Below are 25676 nucleotides of genomic sequence, written 5' to 3' on the forward strand. Positions count from 1 at the left end.
CTTGAAAGACTTCAGATAGATGGTTTGGGCCAGTGCTCTTCCTCTTGGCAGGACAAGTCATAGTGATCCTAAATGAATGAGTTCCTGCCCTGTCCATACATTTCTCCGTGAGAGTTACAGTTACAGCCTCCCTTGTGAACCTATTCTGTCATCCACCAGCCTTCATTTGACTTGCTCCAGGTTACAGAGCTTCTCCAGAAGTTCTTTTCTAGATCTTAAATATCACCTTCCTTTCTTCTCTTTCCCATTGACTGAAGGGAAAAACATTTGATGTTTAAAATGTTCTTGATTTATTTTAAACATACCTGCCTGACAAGCCCAAATCTGGTCATCCTTTCTCATGGCTTTTCCTTACTATGCCAGCATTGAGCAGTTCCGTGTTCAAGAGACTATGTTAAATATAGTAAGTGCTTTGTCTTGTTTAATACTCAAGCAGACCTTTCTGTAATTACTATTATTATTCCCATTTTGTAAATGCAGCGATTACTGGTAAATAGAAGAGGCATCATTTTAATCCAGGACTATTCCACATCAAAGCCAGGGCCCTTAGCCACAGTTCTGTGCTAGGGTCTCGGCAATCATGTCATTTGTCTTTCTTGGTTCAATTCCAAATTAGCCCTCAATGAATACATTAGATAAGCAGAAACTGGGGGTTGGGCTGGGGGTGGACGGACATTTTTGTCCTTCTGGCAGAGCTAATTCTGCTCCCTAACCTTTGAATGAGTTCAAATGACTCCACTTTGCCTCTTCCTATCTCTTCTTCCACCTGTTTTATGACCATTCTCTCTCCCACTGCCCCTTCACTTCTTCCTTCATAAATCTCAAGCGACAGAAGGTCAAGAGGAAAGAGGCATGGAAACCAAAAAAGAAGTGATTTCCAACCTTTCTCCACCCTCTGTAGTCCTGCTGTAGCTGATAATCACATTTTGTCCTTACTGTTTCCTACATTGTGTAGCTTCTTTCACAGGAGCTTCTCAATATCCACCTCCAGTATGGCAGTGCTGCCCTGGGTCTCTCTCTGTTCTACAGATGATAAAATTCCAGAAAGTCACCTTAGAAAAGTCCAGGGCACCGGGGTGGCTCAGTCAGTTAAGTGTCTGCCTTCAGGTCAGATCATGATCCCAGGGTCCTGGGATAGAATCCTTCCTCAGGCTGCCTGATCAGTGGGGAGCCTGCTCTAACTCTCCCCCTCCCCTTGCTTGTGCTCTCTCTCTTACCCTCTCTCAAATGAAATCTTTATAAAAAGAAAGAAAGAAAGAAAGGTCCATTGGATCCATTGAGATTCACAAGTAGCTACTCAAGCTGACATGGTTGAAAAGTTGAAATTTGAAGTCAAAATTCTGGTCCAATGTGAGTTCCCTACCGCTCACTGATAATAAGAAGTGTTAGCCTATATTTACCACTGTAATCTCATAATAGCAGAATTGGTTTGCAGTCCATTGGGAATGCGCCTTGATGTCTGGTGAATTGTATCACTTTCTGAATATCTTCAATGACACTGAATGTGAATATTTTAAATTTTACAGTGATGAACAACAACGAGATTATTTAATGGAAAGACGGGACCTCGCCATTGATTTTATTTTTTCTTTAGTATTAATAGAAGTTTTGAAACAGGTAGGTCAGGAATTTAATATTCCTTTTAGATAAGATTTATCTAAAAACTACTTATGTTTTTAAAATCTAAATTTTAAATTGTTGGTGAATTTCAGATCATGTGAATTATGCTTGTTGATTGCTAGAGGCCATATACAGTTTCCAGAAGTACTGTTACTGATTTGATCTTTAATATTCCCTTCCAAGTTTAGAGCTATCTTTTTTTTTTTCTTTTCAGATTCCACTTCATCCTGTAATAGACAGTCTAATACATGATGTTATTAACTTGGCTTTCAAGCACTTTAAGTACAAAGAAGGGTAAAGTAATTTCTGTCCTTAGAATTTTAAAGAAGTTGGGCACTTAAATCTAAAACAAGGGTGCTCTTTTTAGATAATGGGAAATCCCTCACTTGTCTCATCATATCTTATTTAGGTACCTTGGTCCTAACACTGGCAATATGCACATTGTGGCCGACCTGTATGCGGAAGTCATCGGCGTGTTGGCACAAGCTAAGTAAGTGAACGTCAGTCCTTTACCATAAGAACTTGAGTGCTTCTTCCACCTCAGTCCAGCCCTGCTCTCAGGAAAGGGCTGTGTGTGAGCTCGCAGAGAGCTAGGCTTCTTTTTGCAATGGGCGCCATGTCTCTGAAACTGACTAAAAGCTCCCTTGAGGCAAGTACCAAGTCTGTTTTCAGTCGTTTTCTCCATCATCCATTTTATCTGGCACTTGGGTCTGGACCTACCTGGAGTCCATGAGTTTCAGACTACTGCATCAGAGAAGGAAGTGGACTAACCCAATTACTTTTTCTCTCGCCCTAATATTCCAAAAACATTTACCAGTTTTAGAAGTTTTGTTTTATATATTCCTTGAGTGAGTAGTTATGATATATATCATCTGTGAATGGGAAAATTTCATTCTAGAATGTCCCTCTACTATAGACCTTACTTAATTCAGCTGAGCTAAAAATGTCCCAGACTCTGTCATGGAAACAAGTCGGGGGAAAATTCTCATTGCTATATTTATCTGGCCCCAGAACATTACTTAGCAGGCTAGAACAAAGTGGTGTTAGACTATTAGCAATAAAATACATCTTCCAAAAGTGATGTCACACCTTATTCACCCATCTTCATCTTATTCAACCCTGAGGCAAATCAAGCAAAATCCTGAAATGAGCCAGAGACAAAATATGAATCCAGGCCAGGAGGTGAGCTTAGAACAACAGTGATGCCCTGATGCAATCCTCAGAAAAAGATTTTTATCAACAAGAGATGGAATTTCCTAACTTAATAGCATGGAAATACCCAGTTTATCCAAAAACAAAATTTTATAAAAGGTATTAACTTAGCAACCTTACCTAGCGAAAACAGAGGCAAGAACTCAGGAAACAGACCCCCCAAATTCTTCAGTGTGACTTATTTAACCCGGTTTATCTATTCATCTCAACTATATATTTTTTCTAACGTAAAACATCAGTGTTAGGTAGGAGAGAGGTAGGGACACTGATGCCAGTGAGAAATATCAAGGTCAAAGACTAGCGGCAACAGAGAGAAAGAAAAAGTAGCCAAAGCCTGCGTAAGAACTAAACTACAGAGTTAACTGGGCCATTTTGCATGAGATTATGTTGACTTTTTTTGCAGCCCATCGTCATAATTGTGGTTCCTGAGCCATCAAGGAAAAAAAAAGCCCAATACATCCTTTTCTATTGCAACTGAATATAAAGTATTGGTATTTTGAAGGGAGAATCTTCAATTACCTAGCAAGTTGATTCACATGTATCAAACTCATTCCTAGAAAAGATCGTAAAAATAAGTTATTGAATTGTATGTGGCTCATTTGTGCTAAACCCTGAAAATCTCAGCATATTCCTGTGTAATTCCTTCTGCAATTATCCCAGCCCAAGTCTCTTATACTATCATTTAGAAAATTTAATTTGCCAAAAATGGCTTTTCATGTTTTTCTTAGTTGTTGTGAACTATGCGTAACAACATTGGTTACTGTAGGTGAGCTTCCTTAGCAGTAGTGATGTTAAGTTGATTGTGAATGAACTGAGAAACAATGTCATAACTAAGCCACATTCTAAGGTTATAGGAATTTCCATATTAGGTCAGATTTATATGATCCACCAAGCCAGTGTTCTCTTGCCGCCAACCATGGCTTGTTTTAATTTCCATGATGTCAGTATTTGTCCTAATTCTTACCCAGCAATAGCTGGGTTTGTGAAATGTCTCAATTTGGACAATGCTCCCGTACTTGCCAGTCATAAGAGAACCCCTTGGTCAGTGTCTTCTTATGGTAACTTCAGTAGCGTATAGTAATCACAGTGATATAATCTCAACCAGTCAATGTATAGATAACCTTTATTAATAGTACAATCCTGTGTCATAATCCAAATTATCACATTGTTTCCTTTTCGTGAATATGCCAGAAACATTACTTTGTCATTGCCATAGAAAAGTACTGTTTACTTTGTTCTCGGGGGAAAAAGGATGTATGCTTATCTAGTACAGGGTGGTTATCTTTTTTTTTTTAATAAACTTGAGTATATAGCCGTTCTAATTTTAGACTTTAGATCTAGCTCCCAGTGGTAATGCATGTGAAATATTTTCTTCTTTATGACTTTAGTTATTAATGCTTAATTTTAGTCTTTAAGTTTTAGCAAAATCACTATTTTTTACTTACTAATGATAACGGACTTAATTTCTGTCATAAAAGGAAAAAATTTTTGCTATTTAGTGATTATCACCCAAAGCGTTGACTTTCTGAAAGTTAGTTAAGTTAAAGCTTGACTTTTTTAGGTTAAGTTTTTTTGGTTAAAATCTGATATATTTTTTAAATAGTGATAATGGCCTCTAAGATTCATAGATTTCAAAATTACTTTCTCTTTATACAATATAATAATAATGTATATATTCTTAAACTCTCACTTTTATAATATGTATGAATCATTTTAAAGCAGTTTATTTTTCATATGGATGTTCTAGTATTTCGAAGACCGAGTAATCATTGAGTTACTGTATTTACTAAAGGCACAGTCATTAAAAACGAATTAATTTTTCCCTAAAATTACTTTACAGAAAAATAGATTTTAAGTGCAAATAGATTTTGGGATACTTTTAATGCTAAAATAGTATGTTTATGTCATCTGGGACTTTTAAAAGTGAAAGATAGCCATATTTATTCTTCACTGAAAAATAAATAGACTGTCAGCCACCCACTCCTGAGAATGTTGACCTGGTAAGTTATACAAGTAACCTGCCCTCTCCTGCCACTCCTTGTTTTAGTCTTGGATTAGGGATAGAAAACAAACTTTCCTAAGTATCATATGGTCTTTAAGACAATATAATTCTAACCTATAAGATTACTTTTTCCTTTCAAGCTTTCACATTTCAAAATTAAAATCCTTGGTAAGTTTTTTTAGTGTTTGGGAATAACTTGAATAAAAATACAATTTTTAAAAATCCAGTTGAGAATTAATAAATTTATATAATCTTGATTTAAAATATTCCTTCCATTGCTTTGCATGACATTTCTGCCTCCCACCCTTTATCATCACTGCCTAAAGACTCAGCCTTTACCCCAGCTCAAATCCCCAGAAATCTCTACTAAATTTCCAGCTGGAAAGAGCCCTTTCATTCTCCTATGCCCTGGAGCCTCTTTAAGTGCGTTAGTCTCATAAAGGCAATGTGAAATATGAGAAAGTGATTTGACCTGACCATTCCACCTCCCGGAAGGATCAGTGAGATTCCAGCAAAGGGTCAGGCACTGGCAAGCACACCTCACAAAAAATAATAACAACAACAACAACAATTATTATTATAAATAACATTTAATAATTTAAATAAATACTAGTCATAATTGGTTTAATGAATAATGTAAATAAATAATATTTAATGCTTATTACTCTTATTAATATTTTAAAATTATTGTTATTATTATTCACATCACTTTATCTTCTCAATCAAACTATATACACTGTTCTAAGGACAGTGACTGTATTTCATAGTTCATGACAAGGTAATGCAGCTGGATTATGGTAGAAATCCCTGGAATTGGTGTCAGAAGGCCTGCGTTTGAGTCGTCTTTGTCATGTTGATCTTCCATGTCTGTTTCCTTATTTGTAAAATGGAAATGTGTTCACTGCCTGACTCAGTGGATTGTTGTGAAGGCAAAAATGTAAAAGAATATAATGTGCATAAAATATAAATCATCTTACAAATATAACTTACCACGATTCCACATCCAGACCAGTGTTTCATAAACTTCAGACAGCAAAATCACCTCTAGGGCTTGTTAAGCAAGAGTCCTGGAAATCAGCCCCAGTGTTTCTTACTCGGTAGGTGTGGGGTGGGCCAATAATGAGTGTTTCTCCTAAGTTCCCAGGCAGTGCTGCTGCTGCTGCTGATGATGATGATCTGGGGGCCATGCTTGGAGAACCACTGGTCCAGACATGACAGCACAGAGATTAAGTGTAGGGACTCTAGAGCCAGACGCTTGGCTTGAAATTCTGGCTGTCACTTACCAGCTGTGTGACTTGAGCACATTAAGAGGTCTCAGCCTCAAGTTCCTGTTCTGTAAAAAGGGTATAATAATAGTACTCTGCTCAAGTTGTGAGGATCCGATGATCATGAAGATGAACTGTAGGGTTGTCTGAACTTTGCTTGGCATATTGTATGTGCTGGATGTCTCCCTATAGCTGTCATGGTCATCATCTTCAGCATCAGATTATTTTCTACTCTATAAGGAGGAGGAAAGAAAGATGACATTGGAATTTGGATTTTCTGTTTTCTGCTCCATCGCCTTCTTAAAAACCTCTTTTATTGGGAAATATGTGTAGCAAACATGAAGAAAAGTCTATAAATTGGCTTAGAAAAAACGCGATTTTAACAAATTATTACCAAACGAGCCCCACATAACTTTCTGCAACCAAGCCAGGAGCAAGAAAATGGCCAGCTGTTGCCAAGTCTCTAACACCAACTTGTCCATCATGGCCCTCTGTACTGCCTTCTGGTGAAACAGTACCTTCATTTTTACTGCCTATTTTATTTGACCTCAAGTTTCTACCTTGAGCTGTCAAGAGTTGTCTCAACCTTCCAGGATTCTGTTAGTTGGCCTTTAACTTTTATAATCATAATAACCCTTTTTAATCATGCCTTGCTCCTAATTGACCTTTTCACATATGTGGAATCCCAGTCTGACTGTCTCAGGAAGCAAAACACAATGAGTTTTAGAATGCTTCCTTTTTTCTTTTAACTAGCCATTTCAGTTAGGATAGCTTTTATGTATATGTTCCTCTATCTTGGGTACTTTGCAGATCTGCTACTATTTTCCAACCTCTTAGGGTCTATTCTTTTTTATAATCTTATATGATAATGTTGTAATTAATATTATTAATTGTTACTATTTTACTGTTAATACAGATGCCTCAAACTCCTTGCGGACTGTGTCTTTTTAGTTGTAACATCCCATGCGTGGAGAAAATGCTTATTCAATCTTTTAGATTCGATTTGAATTTTTTCATTATTAGATTCTCCTCAACCTAAAAATATTTTTTATAATGATCATTAACCAAAAAGCATGAAAGAAACAACAATAGAAAACTCTGGAAATGGATTAGGACTATTTCTTGGCATGATTTGCTGTCCTTGTCACAAATAGCAGGCCTGTGCTATTGCTCAGATGCTTACCATTAGACATACTTCAGGTCCTTGGGGTTGGCAGGTATGCTGGAAATTGCCCAACTTGAGGAAAGGGAGCTTTTTGTGGTGCTCAATTTAAGAGCGAGGCCGTTTTGAAAGGGTCCGAATGACCCTGGGTCTTCTCCCCGACTGAAGGAAACATTGAGCATCTCATAGACTGAGAGAAGGAGAGGTTTGTTCTTTGCCCAGTCCCACAGAGCAGATCCTTACAGAATGACAGCCATGCTCTTCAACTAATTCAAAGGACTCCTGTCACTGTGCCCTGTCACTCCTAGACACTGGAGGCCTCCATTATGGTCACTTTCATACCCATGATTTGATAAACCACTCTTGTTCTCTTTTTAGATTCCCTGCTGTGAAGAAGAAATTTATGGCAGAACTCAAGGAATTACGGCACAAAGAGCAGAGCCCATATGTTGTCCAGAGCATTATCAGCTTGATAATGGGGATGAAATTCTTTCGAATTAAGATGTATCCCGTGGAGGACTTTGAGGCTTCTCTTCAGTTTATGCAGGTAGGTAACATCTTAGGCAGGAGAACCAGGGGGTATCAGCCTGAACAACTCCCTTCATCAGAACAACTGACTTGGAACGTGAAAGCCCACTCACTTGACAAGGTAAAGAAGTCCTACTTTTTCTTCAGTAGTGCATAACGTGCTTTGTAACCAAATACTAGAGTTGCAGGCAGATAATTTCACTTTTAAACTTTCATATCACCTTTGAAGTAGTGTGTATAGTAGAGTGTCTTCTTGGTGGACTCCTTTCTCTTTTTGACCCATCAGCTACATTTTGATCTATGCATAAAATACAGCTGACTTTTTGCTTCTTATAATTGATAGCATTGAGGTGGCTGTGTTAACATTCATAGACATCCGAACTTTAAATAATGTGGAAAACTTTGTATTCCTACTACGAAAGAGAATCGGTTTTTAAAAGTCAACCAAACCGTACATATGGTTTAGGTGTCAATTATGCAGTGTTTCTCATTACATACTAACAGAAGAGTTGTTGCGAATGTGGATTTTGCAGAACATGAGGCTCTATTAGAATTTATGGAACTTTCTTTAGTACTGCTGGAAACTAGGTTTAGCGAGGGTCTTTATCAGTGTCAAGCTTAGATATAGGGATGAGGCATATAGACTGTACTGCTTCGTACCCACTGAAATGGCTATAACCAAAAAGATAACAGGAAGTGTGGGTACAATGTAAGGAAATTGGAACACTCGTACACTGCTGGCGGGAATATAAAATGGCCTAACAACTTTGGAAAACAGTTTGGCGGTCCCTCAATGGTTAAATCTAGAATTGCTGTGTAATCCTGCAATTCCATGTTTCTAGGGATATATCCAAGAGAAATGACAATATACATTCACACAGAAACTTGAATGCAAATGTTCATAGTAGCATTATTCATAATAACAAAAAAGTGAATACAGCCCAAATGGTCATCCACTGATGACTAGATAAACAAAATGTGGTATATTCATCTAAGGGAATATTATTTGGCCATGAAAAGGAATGAAGTACTGATACATGCTACAAAGTACATGTATGTACCTTGAAAATATTATGCTAAATAAAAGACGTCAGACACAAAAGGCTGCATATTACATGATTCCATTTGGATAGCCAAATCCATAGAGACAGAAAATAGATTGGTGGTTGTGTAGGGCTTAGAGGAGGGAAATGTGATTAGAGAGGTTGGAAATGACTGCTAAAGACCAGAGAGTTTCTCGGGGCACCTGGGTGGCTCAGTTGGTTAAGCAGCTGCCTTCAGGTCAGGTCATGATTCCAGGGTCCTGGGGTCAAGCCCCGCAGTGGGCTCCCTGCTTAGCAGAGAGCCTGCTTCTCTTTCTCTCTCTGCCTGCCGCTCTGTTATTTGCGCTCTCTCTATCTCTTCGTCAAATAAATAAATAAAATCTTAAAAAAAAAAAAAAAGACCAGAGAGTTTCTCTGAAGGGTAATGAAAAAGTTCTAAATTTAATTGTGGTGATAAAGGTACATTTTGGTGGCACCTGGTTGGCTCAGTCAGTTAAGCCTCTGCCTTCAGCTCAGGTCATGATCCCAGGATCCCGGGATCGAGCCCCACTTCAGGCTCCCTGCTCAGGAGGTTGTCTGCTTCTCCCTCTCCCTCTTTGGGCCACTCCCTCTGCTTGTGCTCTCTCTCTCTCACACACACTCTCTGTCAAATAAATAAATAAATAATCTTTTTTAAAAATGTATAATTGTGAATATCCTAAAAGCCATTGAATTATATGCTTTAAGTGGGTGAATTACATATCATATGAACTGTATCTCAGTGAAGCTATTTAAAAACAAAAAGAAGAAGAATATATGCCATGTATCGAACTTCTTGGGTTTAAATTCAAACTTCAGCACTTACCAGCGCGTTGACCTTGGGCAAGTCACCCTTAACCCCTCCCCACCTCACTTACCTTTGTGCAGAGCAATAATAATGGCACTAACCTTGGAAGGTGGTTCTGAGGATTCTTGGTCCATGGTAAGCACTTAGTAACTGTTAGCTATTTTTATCCCTCTCTCATATGAATAATTCATGTATCTATGTACTTGAATAATGACTTGAAAGAGTATTTACACACATATACAAAATTATGTAGGAAAAGGGCCATAATTCCAGGAAGCATGAAGCTCTGTTCTGCACTGGGGAAACCATCTCAATGACTCCATGTTGGTAGTGCCTTGCTTGGACTGTTGTCTTAGTATAGAATCAATATAGTAGGGATTTTAGTAACTTTTATTGGCAATGGTCCCAGTGTTGACTGAAATTAAGTATAGTAGCTAATATAAATATTTACATATCGGCACAAACACGTGTAGCCTTAGACCCTTCCATGAAAACAATACCTAATAAAGAATTATTACCAAAAAGGCCAGGAAGGAGAAAGGGGCTGGTGGAATTCTCAACAGGTCAACTTTCCTAATAAATGATTCTCTGGGCCACCAGAAATACCCTTTCGGAGATAGTAATCCACACGCAAAGACTGCCTTGCTTGAGGAACTATTCTAAGGGTTTCTTGCCTGCGGTGGGGGAGGGAAGCGTTCCAGACTTGCTTATGAAACTATCTGAATAATAAACACACCTAAAATGTCAGAGCTAAGAAGTAAACAGCTCTGTGCCTGGGGCTGTCACAGGTCCCAAAATAAGTTTAATATCTTCTGCCTCCCTTACCATGTTTACCTTCTCTGGGGATCTGTGTTTGTGGGTTAATCAAGAACCTAGGGCCCCACGCACAGTAGGTGGTCAATAGAAATTTGTCAGCAGCGTATGTCTGAATGAATCAGCCAGTAAGGCAGTGGATGAGTATTGTTCCTGGTTGTAGATGCTTTGTGCTTTCAGCACAGTAGGAGAAGTAGGAGACTGAGAAAACCAGTTTTGCAAAATGTCATTGAGACCATTTTGAACTGAAGTATAAATGCTAGAACCCAGTGATTTTTCTTTAATGATTAAGGAATATGCTACGTTAGTGTGTATGATTGATTTAAGAGCTGTTTCCTTCAGTTTGTTTAAGGACATTTTCTGTACACATTTCAATCTATTCTTCCTCCTTTATGTTTTTTTTCTACTTCCTAGGAATGTGCACATTATTTCCTCGAGGTCAAAGACAAAGATATCAAGCACGCCTTGGCGGGGCTTTTTGTTGAAATTCTTGTCCCAGTTGCTGCGGTGAGTTAATGTTTTTATTTTTCTTAAGAACTTCAAACTGGATTAGAGAGTCACCAATTTCACTAATATAATATTAACATGCATCTCTGTTTTAGGCTGTTAAAAATGAAGTAAATGTTCCCTGCCTTAGAAACTTTGTCGAAAGCCTATATGACACCACGCTGGAACTTTCTTCTCGAAAGAAGCATTCATTGGTTAGTAACTCTTGAGAGAATGCAAAACTGCGGAGGCTAAAATCCATAGGCTGAAATTTATTTGAGAGTCATAAAGGTCCCTCAGATGGGAGCATTACCTGCAGCTCCCCCCAAAAGAGGGAGCATTTCAAAATTTGGAGCTTGTACTTAACATTGACCATAACCAGATGGTTACACTATCTAATTATTGGGGATTAGATAGCATCACCTCAGACAACCCTTCGTGTCCTAAGATTCTCTTGTTTATTTCCAACACTGGCTCAACTTGATTTTTGTTTAATTTTGAGTATTTTTTCAAATCTAAAAGTCAAAGTTTACAATAACAGTTTACCTTTTTCAATCTCCAGAGGTCTTCACTGGTTCATTCCTATCCTGATATTCAAAATCAAAATGGAAGCAGGCAGCAAAGGGAGTTGGGAGAGAGACGGTTGCCCATAGGAAGGAGTCTCAGAAGGCTGAGAAAACAGTAGTTGGGGAAGCTTTTGTGTTGAAGAGCAGCAGCACAGAAAAGTCTTCTCAATTACCACAACCTTTTGCCCTCAGTGGGGAAAGAAAAAAAAAAAAAAAAAAGCTCTGGTTTATGAGTGGACACGTGGCGTGTGAGCCACAATTGTGATAGTGTGGAGGAAGCAGGTTACTTCGGTAGCTGGCTAACTGGCATGATTTATGCCAGTCTTCAGAGTATGGGCGTTGCCACCATTCTTTGAGCTAGTGTTCAGAGTTGCTTTGCTGACAGTGCTGACGGTTGTCCTCACTGTCTACTTCAATGGTAGCATAGTTCAAAGTCAGTTTAAAAGCAAGTGAATAAAAAAAATGAAGTTAATGGTCCATGAAGCACTAAATCTCTTTGTGGCAATTGTTTTTTTGCTAATTCACCTTAATGGATGAGCCAATTATATTTTTGTTTAAGTTTTCCCTAGCCTTAATTCTTGGGGGCACCATCCAGGTGTATGTTTGGTTCAGCAGAGTGGTGATGGGGCTGCATATATAATTTTTGGGTGGCCGCTCATTAGCTTGTCCATCTTCTCCAGTTGCTGTGGGAAAGCAGCCCAGTTAGGCAGGAAAAGCACAGTAGTACCTCTGTTTATTCACACGTAAGCAAATTCCTCCTGTGGTTAAATGTGTCTTGGTGGAGTTTACCAAGGCAATAACATTTCTTTTAGGAATCTTCCTTAATTACAGGAAGATTGCATGCAAAAGAAAATATATACACCTACCTCTCAGACAAGGACAAGCTAGTAGATGTTTATGAGCAAAAACCCCAATAACATTTTTAAAATCAGTGTGCCTTCCTGCTTTCTCTCTGAGGATTGAGAGTGATCTAAGATAATAAGTTTGTTTTTAAAATTCGTAAGTGAAAACTAAATCAGTGAATCAGATTTCTACTCACTGTACATGAAACTTATTATACACTTTATAATTCTAGATAATTCTGCCCCCATCGTTGTCAGAAGGCGTTTGCGAAATGCCTACCTCTGCATGGCCCCCTCTGAGCCTTGTGTTATAAAGCGTCCTGTTTATTCTGGCCCACAGAGAGAGGTAGTGATTCCAAAGAACGTGTGTTACCTGGTTTGTTGAAACAGAAATCAGCTCGTGACCTCACCTTCTTTCTCCTCAGGCCTTGTACCCCCTGGTGACCTGCCTTCTCTGCGTTAGTCAGAAGCAGCTGTTCCTGAACAGGTGGCACGTCTTCCTCAACAACTGCTTATCCAACCTTAAAGTTAGTATTTCTCGGTTCAAAAGAGTCTTTTATTGCACTAGATATGTGTCTGAGACTGGTGCATGTGCTTCTGAGAGCGATTCCTTGTGTCTGCAGGGGAATTAGCCTATGCTATTGAGAAAATGAAAGAATATTAATGAGAGTTCTCTTTATTAAATATAGTCAATTTTATGTAAGATTTTCTTTATTTATTTACTTACTTAGAGTGCAAGCCAGGGGAGGGGGAGGGGGAGAGAAGGAAAGAGAATCTCAAGTAGACTCCCAACAGGGGGCTTGTTCTCACAACTCTGAGATCCTGACCGGAGCCCAACTGATTGAGCCACCCAGGTGCCCCAAATAGAGTCAGTTTTAGAAGATAACGAGGGATAAGAGATATCACTCCAAATCTGGGGAAATAAATCTTTTCTAATAAGGATCGTTTTCGGGGTAGAATTAAATACCCTTGTCTGTGCATTAAATATTGCATTTTATCTAACTGATTTTAAAAAAGAGATGCCACACTTCACTGGCAGAACCGTGTGAATTGATTTCAGATGCTCACCTGTCCTTCCTGCAGCCGTCCTCTGCCTCCTGCAGTCTAGGAAAATATTTGGGGGGAAAAGTTCTTTCTGTGGGAGGATTGACCCCAGTCACAGAGAATACTCATTTCCTGTCATTGTGATCTGTGATTATTCGAAGGTATTCTATGCAAGGCACATGGCAGTCCATCAGTCCTAACCAGTCACTGTCAAGTACTGTGGTGGTAGGCAGCAAGGTGTGTGATGATGAGAGGAGGGACGTCATCGTTTCTAAAACTGAGGAACCTACAGTTAAAACTACTATAATGATTAGCTTTAAAATTGGCTTTATAACTTCTAAATGGCTAAGCATATTTTGAGTTTTGTGACCTGCTGATATAAGACAACTAAGTGAAAGTCAACCCTAATGGAAGTTTAAACAGTGTGTATTTTCCAGTTTTTTCTAGTTGTGTCTTAAAATTCTTCTACAAGTTTGATATTTGCTGCTTTAGAATTTTTGAAATATCCTTAATTATACAATACCGTATGTGCTTATACATGTTGTCCTGTCTTTTTTGTTATAAGGCACTTTAATTTAGTGAAGTGGTTAAGATTAATTATATTATTTTGGCATTTACCATAATTACCCCATAATCTGCATTAGAGCGGTTTTAAGCATGGATTATGAAATCCAAGATTAGAATCATTTATTTTCTTCAAATTGGCAGTGAAATATAATAGCAGGGGATATAGAATTAAGCTTTTAAGTATTCTGAAAAACAAAAAGCTTTTCAGGGTTATCAACTATTATATAATAGGCATCCTCCGATATTTTACTTAGGGATTTGTGCATCTATAATACATCTCTAACACAGAGCCCAGTGTCATTTTGTTGTTGTTTGGTCCACTTTTAAGTTATTCAGTTATTAGTTTCAGTTAAAAATATTTTTTGTTCATTTACCTTTTACACAGGTAGAAAATAGTCATTTTGCTTGAAACAGAAAAGAGACATAATTAAGAATGCATTTTTCTGTGTATATGATACTAAGTATGTTTGCAATGAATTTTAGTTAGAATTAAATAATACTTTGCATGAACATTTATTGTTGTGGCCAAAAAACCAAAATTTTTTGTTTAAAGTAGATATTTTGAAATAAAGTGGCATAATCTTAGTTCAGAATATAATTGCTTCAAAGTTATAATATTGGTGCTCTAGTCAAAACTTACCAGAAAGACTTAATAACAGGGTTATAAATGGCCCTAGAGAGAAGTGAGACTACAAGCTGATAGTGTATCCCTATGCAGACATTTCAAGCATTAGGATTTCTAGGAGAATGGCCATGATGAGATCAGAAAGAGTATGTAGATGGAGTAGTATAGAGATGAACCAAATTCTAGAATTCCATTCAGTTCACCCAGTAGGGATGAAGTACCCACTGCGTGATGTGCTAGGGAAGGTGCTGTAAGGGGGGAATATAGGGGAAGTCAACTGTATTAAAATTAGATATAGAATAGAGTCTCTGTCCTTGAGGAGTTTAGCATTTCATTGGCAGATATATAACAAAGTTTCAAAATGCATGATAGACACAGTGAGGGATATAAATGTTGAGAATCGACAGATATTTGTGCCATTTGTGAAGGTTTGAGACCCCATGAAGCATGAAAGAGGTAGTTATTAGGCCAAGTTAAGGCAATGATATTTTACTTTATGGATAATAAATTGTTGGAATTCATCACCCCAAGGCTAAAAGATATAAAAAGATCCTTGATGAGTTACCCTTGGAATAAAATGGTATCGTATATATTTAGAACTAAACCCAGTAGGGATTAAATGAGACCATTTTAGGGGTGCTTGGAGGGCTCAGTCCGTTAAGCTTCCAACTCTTGATTTCCATTTGGATTGTGGGAAGGGGCACCACCTCGGGCTCCATACTCTGCAGGGAGTCTGCTTGGGATTCTTTTTCCCTCTCCCTCTGCCCCTCCCCTTCATGTTCTCTCTCTCTTTCTAAATTAATAAGTGAATAAATCCTCTTTTTTAAAAATGAGACCACTTTAAAATGTCATAAATATACAGAAAACCTTCTAAACCAACTTACAAATAATCTGTGAGGAAAAACTAAAATGGCTTCGGAAGTATACTTTGTCTTGAATTGTGTCAGTATTTTATGAGAATTAGAGCCAACTGTATCATTTCATAATGACCAGCAGACCAACTCTTCTCCCTATTTACTTCTCCCCCTTTTTGTTTCCAGCACCCTTACCCTCCAGTGTCCCATTTCCCCACACATGCTTAAGTATAATGAACCTAATGTTTGAACCCTACATTTTGAACTTGGTAGCCATATTTGATGTGTTCTGCAGAGGGGAGTCATCAAGGTGGCAGCGTGACAAATAGCAAAATAGAAGTGTCTGAGTGTGAAAAATCTGCTGCTTTCAAAGTAAAGAAGTTCTCATATCAATGCTCTTAATACCAGCGCCCTGGTTTATCTTCAGAGTCAGTCTGTTGGAAGCAGGCTACTTGGGTAACACAAACTTAAGAGTTTTTATTTACACTTAGTTAAGAAGGTCAACCGTGTATTAGCAATATACCCTTGTGAGTTGATGGGGAATTTATGGTATCTTCTTACCACAACACTGACATCTTTCAAGGACTCTTGCATACTTTTTTCTTCTGTATATTTAATGTCAAATCTGAACATACTGAGCAATTAAAAATTGATACATTTCCTTCATGTCTACCATAATACACCTAATTCTGAAGAAAGGAAATATGTTTTGAAACTAGATTTAACAGTACTTATTTTTTGTTGTGACTGTTTATTAATAGTTATTTTAACATGTAGTATTTATTAAATATTTATAATAACTCCTAGTTTCTCAGCCATAAAAATGAATATAATTGGAATAATTTTTTAATTTTTTAAAATTTTATGATAGTGAATATAATATCCCAGAGCTCCAGATTATAAAAATGAAACAAAACCATAAAAGAAACCTTAAGAGTTTAAAAATGAATTTGCTATATACTTACTAACAACAATATCTCTCAGTAACTGGAGATCTTTTATGAACCAAGCCAGTGGCAGGAGGTTTCCGTGCTTTGTTGTGGATCATCATGATAGTGTAATAAGCTCCACTGAGCTCTCCCTGTGCTTTCATGGATATCATTTTTTTCTAAATATTTTGCTCCAAGAGCAATACTGTCTATGAAGGCAAGATAATACAGAATTAAAAATGATTCTCCTTTCATCTCAGTCACTGCTTATGCTAGGACTTGAATGCATTCATTCAGTCAGTCAATCAGCTGGTTAAAGTATTTTACATGAAGTGTAGCAGGCACTGTCCAAGTGCTGGGAGTAAGTGATGAATGAGACAGTAGCACTCTCCCACCTCTTAGACTTTGTAATTTAGTGGGACAGACAGACAGTAAACAAGTAAACACATAGGAAGAACAATTCAGATATTGGTAACTGCTGTAAATAAAATAAAGTAGGATATTGTGACAGAGAACAACACATTCAAGTGGAACAGGGGAGGGAGGGTACAAGGAAGCTCTTTTGATTTCCATTAAGAATCTCAAAAACTGGTTGTCGTATATTTGTTGAAACTTGTCTTCAGCACCTAATGTATATTTACGTGTAATAATCACAATGAAATTTAAGGAGTGCTTTTCTTTTTTTTTTTTTTTTTTTAAATATTTTTTATTTATTTATTTGACAGAGAGAGATCACAAGTAGATAGAGAGGCAGGCAGAGAGAGAGAGGGAAGCAGGCCCCTGCCGAGCAGAGAGCCCGATGCGGGACTCGATCCCAGGACCCTGAGATCATGACCCGAGCCGAAGGCAGCGGCCCAACCCACTGAGCCACCCAGGCGCCCCAAGGAGTGCTTTTCTTAAACTTTTCATATACTACTAAGATAATTAATGATATCGTTATATCAATGAGTAGATATTAAGTAATACATTAAGGATTCCACAGCCATTGGTAGAATGCATTAAAATGTATGGCACCAATTATTTTAAAACAACTACTATTCTCCTTGTAAGTATCAATTTAAATGATATAGTGTTAGTTATTTTAAATAATAATTTTCTAGAAGCAGTTATTCTGCTTTAATATTAACCTCATTTCTATAAACTTGAGAAAATCTCTTTTCATCTATCTTTCATATGTGTTCAAGACACATTTCAAAGTGGAATTTGTAAATTCTGACAGTGCACATAAACTGAGCTTAAAAATTAGTAATCAGCTGACAAGGGTATTACTTTCCATGAGTTTCTTATTTATTCAGACACTGAAGAGAAAATAATCTGCATAAATTGTTGGTTCAGTAGTTCTGATGTTATCCTAACCCTGTGTTCTTTGCATATAGGTTCTTTGGGTAATATGGTCATCAAAGAGTGAACTATGATCAGAGTAAATTGATTCAAGTATTAAAAGGAAATGCCTGGAGGAAGAAAGGTGTTGACTATGATATGTAAGGGAATATGACAGAAAGAAACAGATTTACTTCAATGGCTCTAGTTCAAGTAGAAGAGAGAAATAGAAGGCAGTTGAGTATAACAAGATCAAAAGATGGCTAAAATTGTTTATCAGTCTCTGTCAATAGAACTTGACCTTAACATGTGCCAGACTCTCTAAAAAAGCCCGTTACAAATGCAGCTTCTCGAGACCTACCTCCAGAAATTCTGATTTCAAATGTTTGAGTGCAGTCAAGGCATTTGCATGTTCATAAGAGGCTAAGGTGACTTAGTGCAAATGCTGGGCTGGTGGACCTTGAGACACATTGGTTCTCATTGGCCAAGTTGCCAGTGAATTCAATTCTCCCTACTTGTTACTGTTAACACTGAATTGCTTTAACTAAATCAAAAGCAAACTTTAAAGAAGGTGGGCATGGTATTGGGCTGGCTGATGTCATATGAAGGTGTCGGTGACCAGCACTGAGAGGAGAGGAAGGGGTACAGGGAAGATTTACTCTGAAGCTTACTAGTTTCTTGAACACTTGCATCATGTAACCTCAGAGCCACAACGTATTAATATATTTTGTTAATTAATTAACAGAGAAGCAGATTACAATGAGTGAAGAATCCTTCGATCTTAATGTAGAGATTTTTGACCCAAAACAGTGTTTTAAGACATATTCTAAAGTGTTTATGTCCTGAAAATATACATCAAACCCCTATTGCATTAGCCCTTATTGGAAGTACAAAGACAATGCTTTCAAGTAGAGTACAATCTAGTAGGCGCCAGTAGTATATTGGAGTGGTCTCCATATAATAGTCAACCACAGTAGAAAAATTAATGCTTCCAAGACACTGGAACCAGGTTGTCTAGGTTCAAGCTCTGGTACTACCACTTATTAGCCTTTCTGTGCCTTGTTTTCTTCATCTGCACAATGAGAACAATGACAGTATCTACTGCACAGGTTGAAAATTAGTTAATATATGTACATCACTGCTAACAATGCCTCATTCAGTAAGTACCAGATTTCCCAGAAAATAGTACAGTATAGTGCCCATGTCCTTCACCTCCTTGGTTAAATTTATTCCTACGTATTTTATTCTTTTTGATGAAATTATGAATGGAATTTTTTCCTTAATTTCTTTTTCTGATAATTTGTGGTTACTGTGTAAATATACCACAGATTTTTGTACATTGATTTTGTATGATCCATCTTTACTGCATTTGTTTATTCTAACCTTTTCGGTAGAGTCTCTAGGATTTTCAATGTATTAAATTGTGTTATCTACAAATAATGGTAGTTTTACATTTTTCTTCCAATTTTGATGACTTTTATTTATTTTTTCCTAATTGTTCTGGGTAGGGCTTCCAATGCTATGTTGAACAAAAGTGGTGAGAATGGGCATTCTTGTCTTGTTTCTGATCTCAAGGAAAAAGTTCAGTCTTTTACCATTGAGTGTGATGTTCTGTGGGCTTGTGATATATCACCTTTTCTTGTTTTGAGGTACATTGCCTCTGTGCTCAGTGTGCTGTTTTATCATAAATGGATATTGAATTTGTCAAATGCTTTTCTGCATCTTTTGAGAAGTTATATGATTTTATCCCTCACTTTGTTAATATGTTTTTTCATGTTGATTGATGTGCAAATGTTGAACCATCTTTCCATCCCTGGAGTAAATCCCACTTGATCATGGTGCATCCTTTTAATGTATGTTGAATTCAGTTTGCTAACATTTTGTTGAGGATTTTTGCATCTATGTTGATCAGGTACATTGGTCTGTAATTTTCTCTTTTTCATGTGTGTCCTTAACTGGTTTTGGTATCAGGGTAATGTTGGACTTATAAAATGAGTTTGAGGTATTCTCTTCTCTTTGATTTTTTGGAAGACTTTGGGAAGGATTAGTATTAAATCTTTTTTGAAGGTTTTGTAGAATTCACTGGTTGAAGCCATCTGGTCCTGGACCTCTGTTTGTTGGGAGTTTTTTGATTACTGATTCAACTTCTTTACTAGTAATTGCTCTATTCAGATTTTTCTATTTATGATTCAGTTTTGGAAGATGGCATGTTTCTAGGAATTAATTTATTTCTTCTAAGTTTTCTAATTGGTTGGCATATAATTGTTCATAATAGTCCTTTATGATCCTTTGTATTTCTTTTGTGTTAGTTGTAATTTCTCCTCTTTATTTTCCGATTCTATATATTTGAGCCCTCTCTCTTTTTTTCTTAGTCTAGCCAAAAGCTTGTCAATTTTGTTTATCTTTTCAAAGAGCCAGCTGTTAGTTTCATTGATCTTCTCTATTGTTCATTATTTCCACTCTGATCTTTATTATTTCCTTCCTTCTGGTAACTTTGGGTTTTAACTGTTCTTTTTCTAGCTACTTTAGGTTTAAAGTTAGGTTGTTTACTTGATATTTTTCTTGTTATTTGTCATAGACCTATATCATTATAATCTTAGAACTGCTTTTGCTGTGTCCCATAGATTTGGCGTTATTATTTAATCCATTTTCATTTATCTCTAGGTATTTTTAAAATTTCTCCTTTGATTTCTTCATTGACTCATTGGTTATTCAGTAATGTTGTTTAATCTCCCCCATAGTTATGATTTTTCCAATTTTCTTTTTGTAATTCTTTTCTAGTTTCATAGTACTATGGTTGGGAAAGATATTTGATATGACTTCAGTCTTCTTAAACTTATTGAGACTTCTTTTGTGGCCTAATATATGATCTCTCCTGGCAAGTGTACCATGCGCACTTGAGTAGAATTGTGTATAGTACTGCCCTCAGAGAGAATGTTCTGTATATATCTATTAAGTTCATCTTGACTAATGTGCCATTTAAATTCTAATATGTGACTTAAAGCCAGTATTTCCTTATTGATTTTCTGTCTGGATGATCTATCCATTGATGTAAGTGGGGGCATTAAAGTGCCCTACTGTTGTTGGTTGTTGTCAATTTCTCCATTTAGGTTTGTTAATATTTGCTTTATATATTTAGATGCTTCTATGTTGGGTGCATAAATATTTACAAATATTAAATTTCCTTGTTGGATTGACCACTTTGTCATTATGTAATGCCCTTCCCTTTTATTGCAATTTTTGTTTTCAAGTCTGTTTTGTCTAACGTAAGTATAGCTTGCCGAGCTCTCTTTTGGTTTCCATTGGCATGGAATACCTTTTTCCATCCCTTCATTTCAGTCTGTATGTGTCCTTATATCAAAAGTAGGCAGCATATAGATGAGTCTTGTCTTTTTAATCCATTCAACAATTGTGTCTTTTGACTGGAACACTTAGTCCATTTGCATTTAAAGTAGTTGGTATGGGTATGTACTTATTTTCATTTGTTAATTTTTTTCTGTTTTGTAGTTTCTTTCTGTTCCCCTCTTCTCTCAATTTCTTGCAATTTGATGACTTTCTGTGGTGTTATGCTTAGATTCCTTTCTCATTACCTTTTATGTATGTATTATAGGCTTTTGCTTTGTGGTTACCATGAGGCTCAGCCTAAATATTTAACAGTCTATTTTAAGTTGATAAGTTTGAACATATTCTAAAACTCTGCATTTTTATGTTTTTGATGTCACATTTTGCATCTCGTTGGCTTTTGTATCCCTTAACTAATTAATATATAGTTATTTTTACTATGTCTTTTAACACTCATACTAGCTTTATAAGTAATTAGTCCACTTTCTTTACGATATATTTACCTTTACCAGTGAGATTTTTACTTTCATGTGTTTTCTTATTACTAATTAGTACCCTTTGTTTTAACATTTCTTTTAGTTAACATCATTAGTTTAATGATGATTAACTCCTTTAGCTTGCTTGTCTGGAGAAATCTTTATCTCTTTTTTTAATTTTAAATGATAATCTTGCTGTGTAGAGTGTTCTTGGTTGGAAGTTGTTGTTTTTTTGGTTTGTTTTTTTTTTCCTTCTTCCTTTCAGCACTTTAAATATATCATACCATTCTCTCTTGGCCTGCAAAGTTTCTGTTGAGGAATCTGGTGATGACCTTACTTTTATTGTTCATTGACTTGATGTCCCTTGTTCATAACATGTCATTTTTCTCTCACAGTTTTTAAGATTCTTTGTCTTTAACTTTGACATTTTAATTACAATGTGCCTTGGTGTGGGTCTTTTGGGGTTTATCTTCTTTGGAACCTTCTAGATTTCCTGGATTTGGTGTCTGTGTCATTCCCCAGGTTAGGGAAGTTATTAGCCATTATTCCTTTAAATAAGTTTTCTGCCCCTTTCTCTCTCTCTCCCTTTGGAAGCCCTGTAATCAGAATGTTATTCTTCTTGATGTTGTCTCACAGGTCTCTTAAATGATATTTGTTTGTTTATTTGTTTTTTTAATTTTTTTTTCTTTCTGCTTTCCTGTTTGATTAAGTTCTGTTGCCCTGTCTCCCAGATCACTAATTCTTTTATCTTCTTCATTTGGTCTGCTGTTAAAACTTTCAGTATATTTTTCATTTAAGTTATTGTGTTCTTCAGCTTGTGACTTCTGTTTGGTATTTTCTTATGTTTTCTGTCTCTTTGTTGAAACCTTTCTGTGCTTCCATTCTTTTCCTGAGTGCAGTGAGCTTCTTTAAGAGCATTACTTAACTTCTTATCAGGCAAATTATTTATCTCCATTTCATTAACCCCCCCCCCAGGGGGGGGGGTTAGCATATTCTTTTGTTTAGAGCATATTCCTCTGTTACCTCATTTTGCTTGACTCTCTATGTTTGTTTTTATATATTAGGCAAAACAGCTATCTCTCCCAGTGTTAAAGAGGTGGCTCTATGTAGGCAATGAACCTTATTGATTAGCATTGCCCTAGCTCTTTGTTGTCTTTGGAACTGTCTCTCTGGTTGTTTAAGATTCATAAAGCCCAGAAATGCAGTCCCCCTGGCCACCAGAGCCTGGCACTCCAGGGCATCCCCTGTGTGGGCTCTGCATGCCTGCTGGTACAGGGTTATGGGAACAACACAAGGGCTCAAGTCCAAGGCTGTGGCATCAGAGGTGGGGCTTGGCACTGGTTGGTTAGAGTGAGAGTAGAAAAATATTACTCCCCAGTGCCGCCACCAGCAACATTAAGAGCAAATGTAAAAATATTACCCACTAGTGCCTCCCTCCCTGTGCAGAGTCCTAGCAGGCTTTTGCTCTTCTAGCAGATGCCTTAATATTAGCAACTTTATCTTCTTCACATATGGGCTAGGTGCTTCTCAAACTGCTGCTTTTGTACTTGGTCCCAGGGAGAGTGAATCTGCATCTGAGCCTTTTAAGAGCAGAATCTCTTTCCCTATAGCCTTATGGCTCTCCTGGATGTAAGCCCTGTTGGTTTTTAAAATCATACATTTTGGGGACTCATTTCCCTGGTGCAGTTCCTAAGAGATGGAGTGGCTACTGTGGGGTACAAACTCCATGCTCCTCAGTTCCATGTTTGTGAGACCCTTCCCCATGCTGGGTCACCACTCTTAAGGTGGGGTTTTTGTCAAGATTTGTAACTGCCTCTTCTACCTGTCTTCATGTGGCCCTTTTATTCCTTGATGTAAAGTAACTGTTCAGCCAATACTCAGGTTCTTTCCAGAGGGAATTATTTCATATGTAGCTATCAATTTGTTGTGTCCTTGGGAGAAGGTGAGTTAAGGATCATTCCATGTCACTATCTTGAACTGCCTCCTTATATAGCTTCTATATAAAGACGTCTTGCTTATGCATCAAGTTGTTCGCTACTACTCACAGTCTGCATTTTTAAAACTGATATTTACTGATAATCTCCTATTTGGCAGTCAATGAGGGCACAAAAATGAACAAACCAGAATTCTTAGCAGTCTGCTAAGAAATATACATGTAAAGGTATAGAACAGCATTCTGGAAGCAGAGAGCAGAGGCACTTGGCAATCTTTCTGGGGTGGATACTTAGTGGTTGTAATGGTAGGGAATTGAATAAAAGAGATGACACCTAATTGAATCTTGCCAGGGAGTAGAAATTTTCCAAATATACCAGGAGTAGGAAAGCATTCGAGGCATTTAGGAAATTGCAGAAGAGGTATAATGGTATGGGGCACCCCAAGCCCAAGGTGGAGGTAGGAGGTAGAAATGGAGGAGTCAAATTGCCAAAGGCCCCTCCTATACCACATCATGGAATTTGGACATTGTCCAGGAGGTGATTAGAAGCCACTCAAGGGGGGCGCCTGGGTGGCTTAGTGGGTTAAAGCCTCTGCCTTCAGCTCAGGTCATGATCTCAGGGTCCTGGGATCGAGCCCCACATCAGGCTCTCTGCTCAAGCAGGGAGCCTGCTTCCTCCTCTCTCTCTCGCTCTGCCTGCCTCTCTGCCTACTTGTGATCTCTGTCTGTCAAATAAATAAATAAAAATCTTAAAAAAAAAAAAAAAAAAAAGAAGCCACTCAAGGACTTTAAATGCGGGGAAGTAAATGGTCATGGGTGCAGTTTAAGAATATCATTTGACAGTGCCAGGAATGGAAGAGAGGCAAGAAAATCATTTGAGGAGGGATTGTGGTGATCAGTGATATCACCTTGAAATGCTAAAAATCAAGTACAAAGTGAAAACTTAAGTCAGCCATTTGGCTCTTTAGCCTCTGTGGAAGCAGCAACTCCTTTCAAGATATGTCTCCAAAGGCAAAGGAAACAAAAGCAAAAATGAACTTTTGGTACTTCATCAAGATCATAATCTTCTGAACAGCAAAGTAAACAGTCAATAAAACAAAGAGGTAGCCCACGGAATTCTCAAATGACACTGGAGACAAAGGGCTAATATCCAAGATCTATAAAGAGTTCCTCAAACTCAACACACACAAAACAGATAATCACGTCAAAAAATGGGCAGAAGACATGAACAGACACTTCTCCAAAGAAGACATACAAATGACTAACAGAGACATGAAAAAATCTTCATCATCATTAGCTATCAGGGAGATTCAAATCTAAACCACATTGAGATACCACCTTACACCAGTTAGAATGGCCAAAATTAACAAGACGGTAAACAACAAGTGTTGGAGGGGATGTGGAGAAAGAGGAACCTTCTTACACTGTTGGTGGGAATGCAAGTTGGTGCAGCCATTTTGGAAAACAGTGTGGAGATTCCTTAAGAAATTAAAAATAGAACAACCTTATGACCCTGCAATTGCACTACTAGGTATTTATCCCAATGATACAGATGTAATGAAAAGAAGGGCCAATGTTCATAGTAGCAATGGCCACAGTTGCCAAACTGTGGAAAGAACCAAGATGCCCTTCAATAGATGAATGGATAAAGAAGATATGGTCCATATATACAAATAGAGTGTTATGCCTCCCTCAGAAAGGGTGAATACCCAACTTCTGTATCAACATGGATGGGACTGGAGGAGATTATGCTGAATGAAATAAGTCAAGCAGAGAGAGTCAAGTATCATATGGTTTCACTTACTTTTGGAGCATAAGGAATAACATAGAGGACACTGGGTGAATGAGAGAAGTGAGATGGGGAAATCAGAGGGGGAGAAAAACCATGAGAGACTGTGGACCCTGAGAAACAAACTGAAGGTTTTGGAAGGGAGAGGAGTGGGGGATGGGTGAGCCTTGTGGTGGGTATTATGGAGAGCACATACTGCATGGAGCATTGGGTATGGTGCATAAACAATGACTTTGGAACACTGAAAAAAAATAAAATGGAAAAAAAAGGAAATAAATTGAAGTTAAACAGAAGACAGCACTATGAATTGTTTAAACTAGAGATCTCTCTTAATCTCCTTAATAAAGCTTAGGTGATGTTTGCCCTACCCCATCATGATTCACAGTATGAGATAAGGCACATGAGAAAATTTTGAATGATACACTATGCAAA

General features: G+C 37.5%; 1 protein-coding gene across 8 annotated transcripts in view; it reads left to right on the top strand.

Moving 5' to 3' along the window:
- The window catches only part of FRY (FRY microtubule binding protein), a 444482-nt gene that overhangs the window by 268159 nt on the left and 150647 nt on the right, over window positions 1–25676 (top strand). For all 8 annotated transcript variants that reach the window (XM_045978039.1, XM_045978033.1, XM_045978035.1 and 5 more), the window contains 7 exons: window positions 1527–1617; window positions 1835–1914; window positions 2030–2110; window positions 7640–7808; window positions 10886–10978; window positions 11074–11172; window positions 12791–12892. In XM_045978039.1, the coding sequence (XP_045833995.1) occupies window positions 1527–1617; window positions 1835–1914; window positions 2030–2110; window positions 7640–7808; window positions 10886–10978; window positions 11074–11172; window positions 12791–12892 (715 nt within the window). The remainder of the gene's footprint in view (window positions 1–1526; window positions 1618–1834; window positions 1915–2029; window positions 2111–7639; window positions 7809–10885; window positions 10979–11073; window positions 11173–12790; window positions 12893–25676) is intronic.

This window comes from Meles meles, chromosome 14 (genome assembly GCF_922984935.1).
Source record: "Meles meles chromosome 14, mMelMel3.1 paternal haplotype, whole genome shotgun sequence".
Taxonomy (NCBI): Eukaryota; Metazoa; Chordata; class Mammalia; order Carnivora; family Mustelidae; genus Meles; species Meles meles.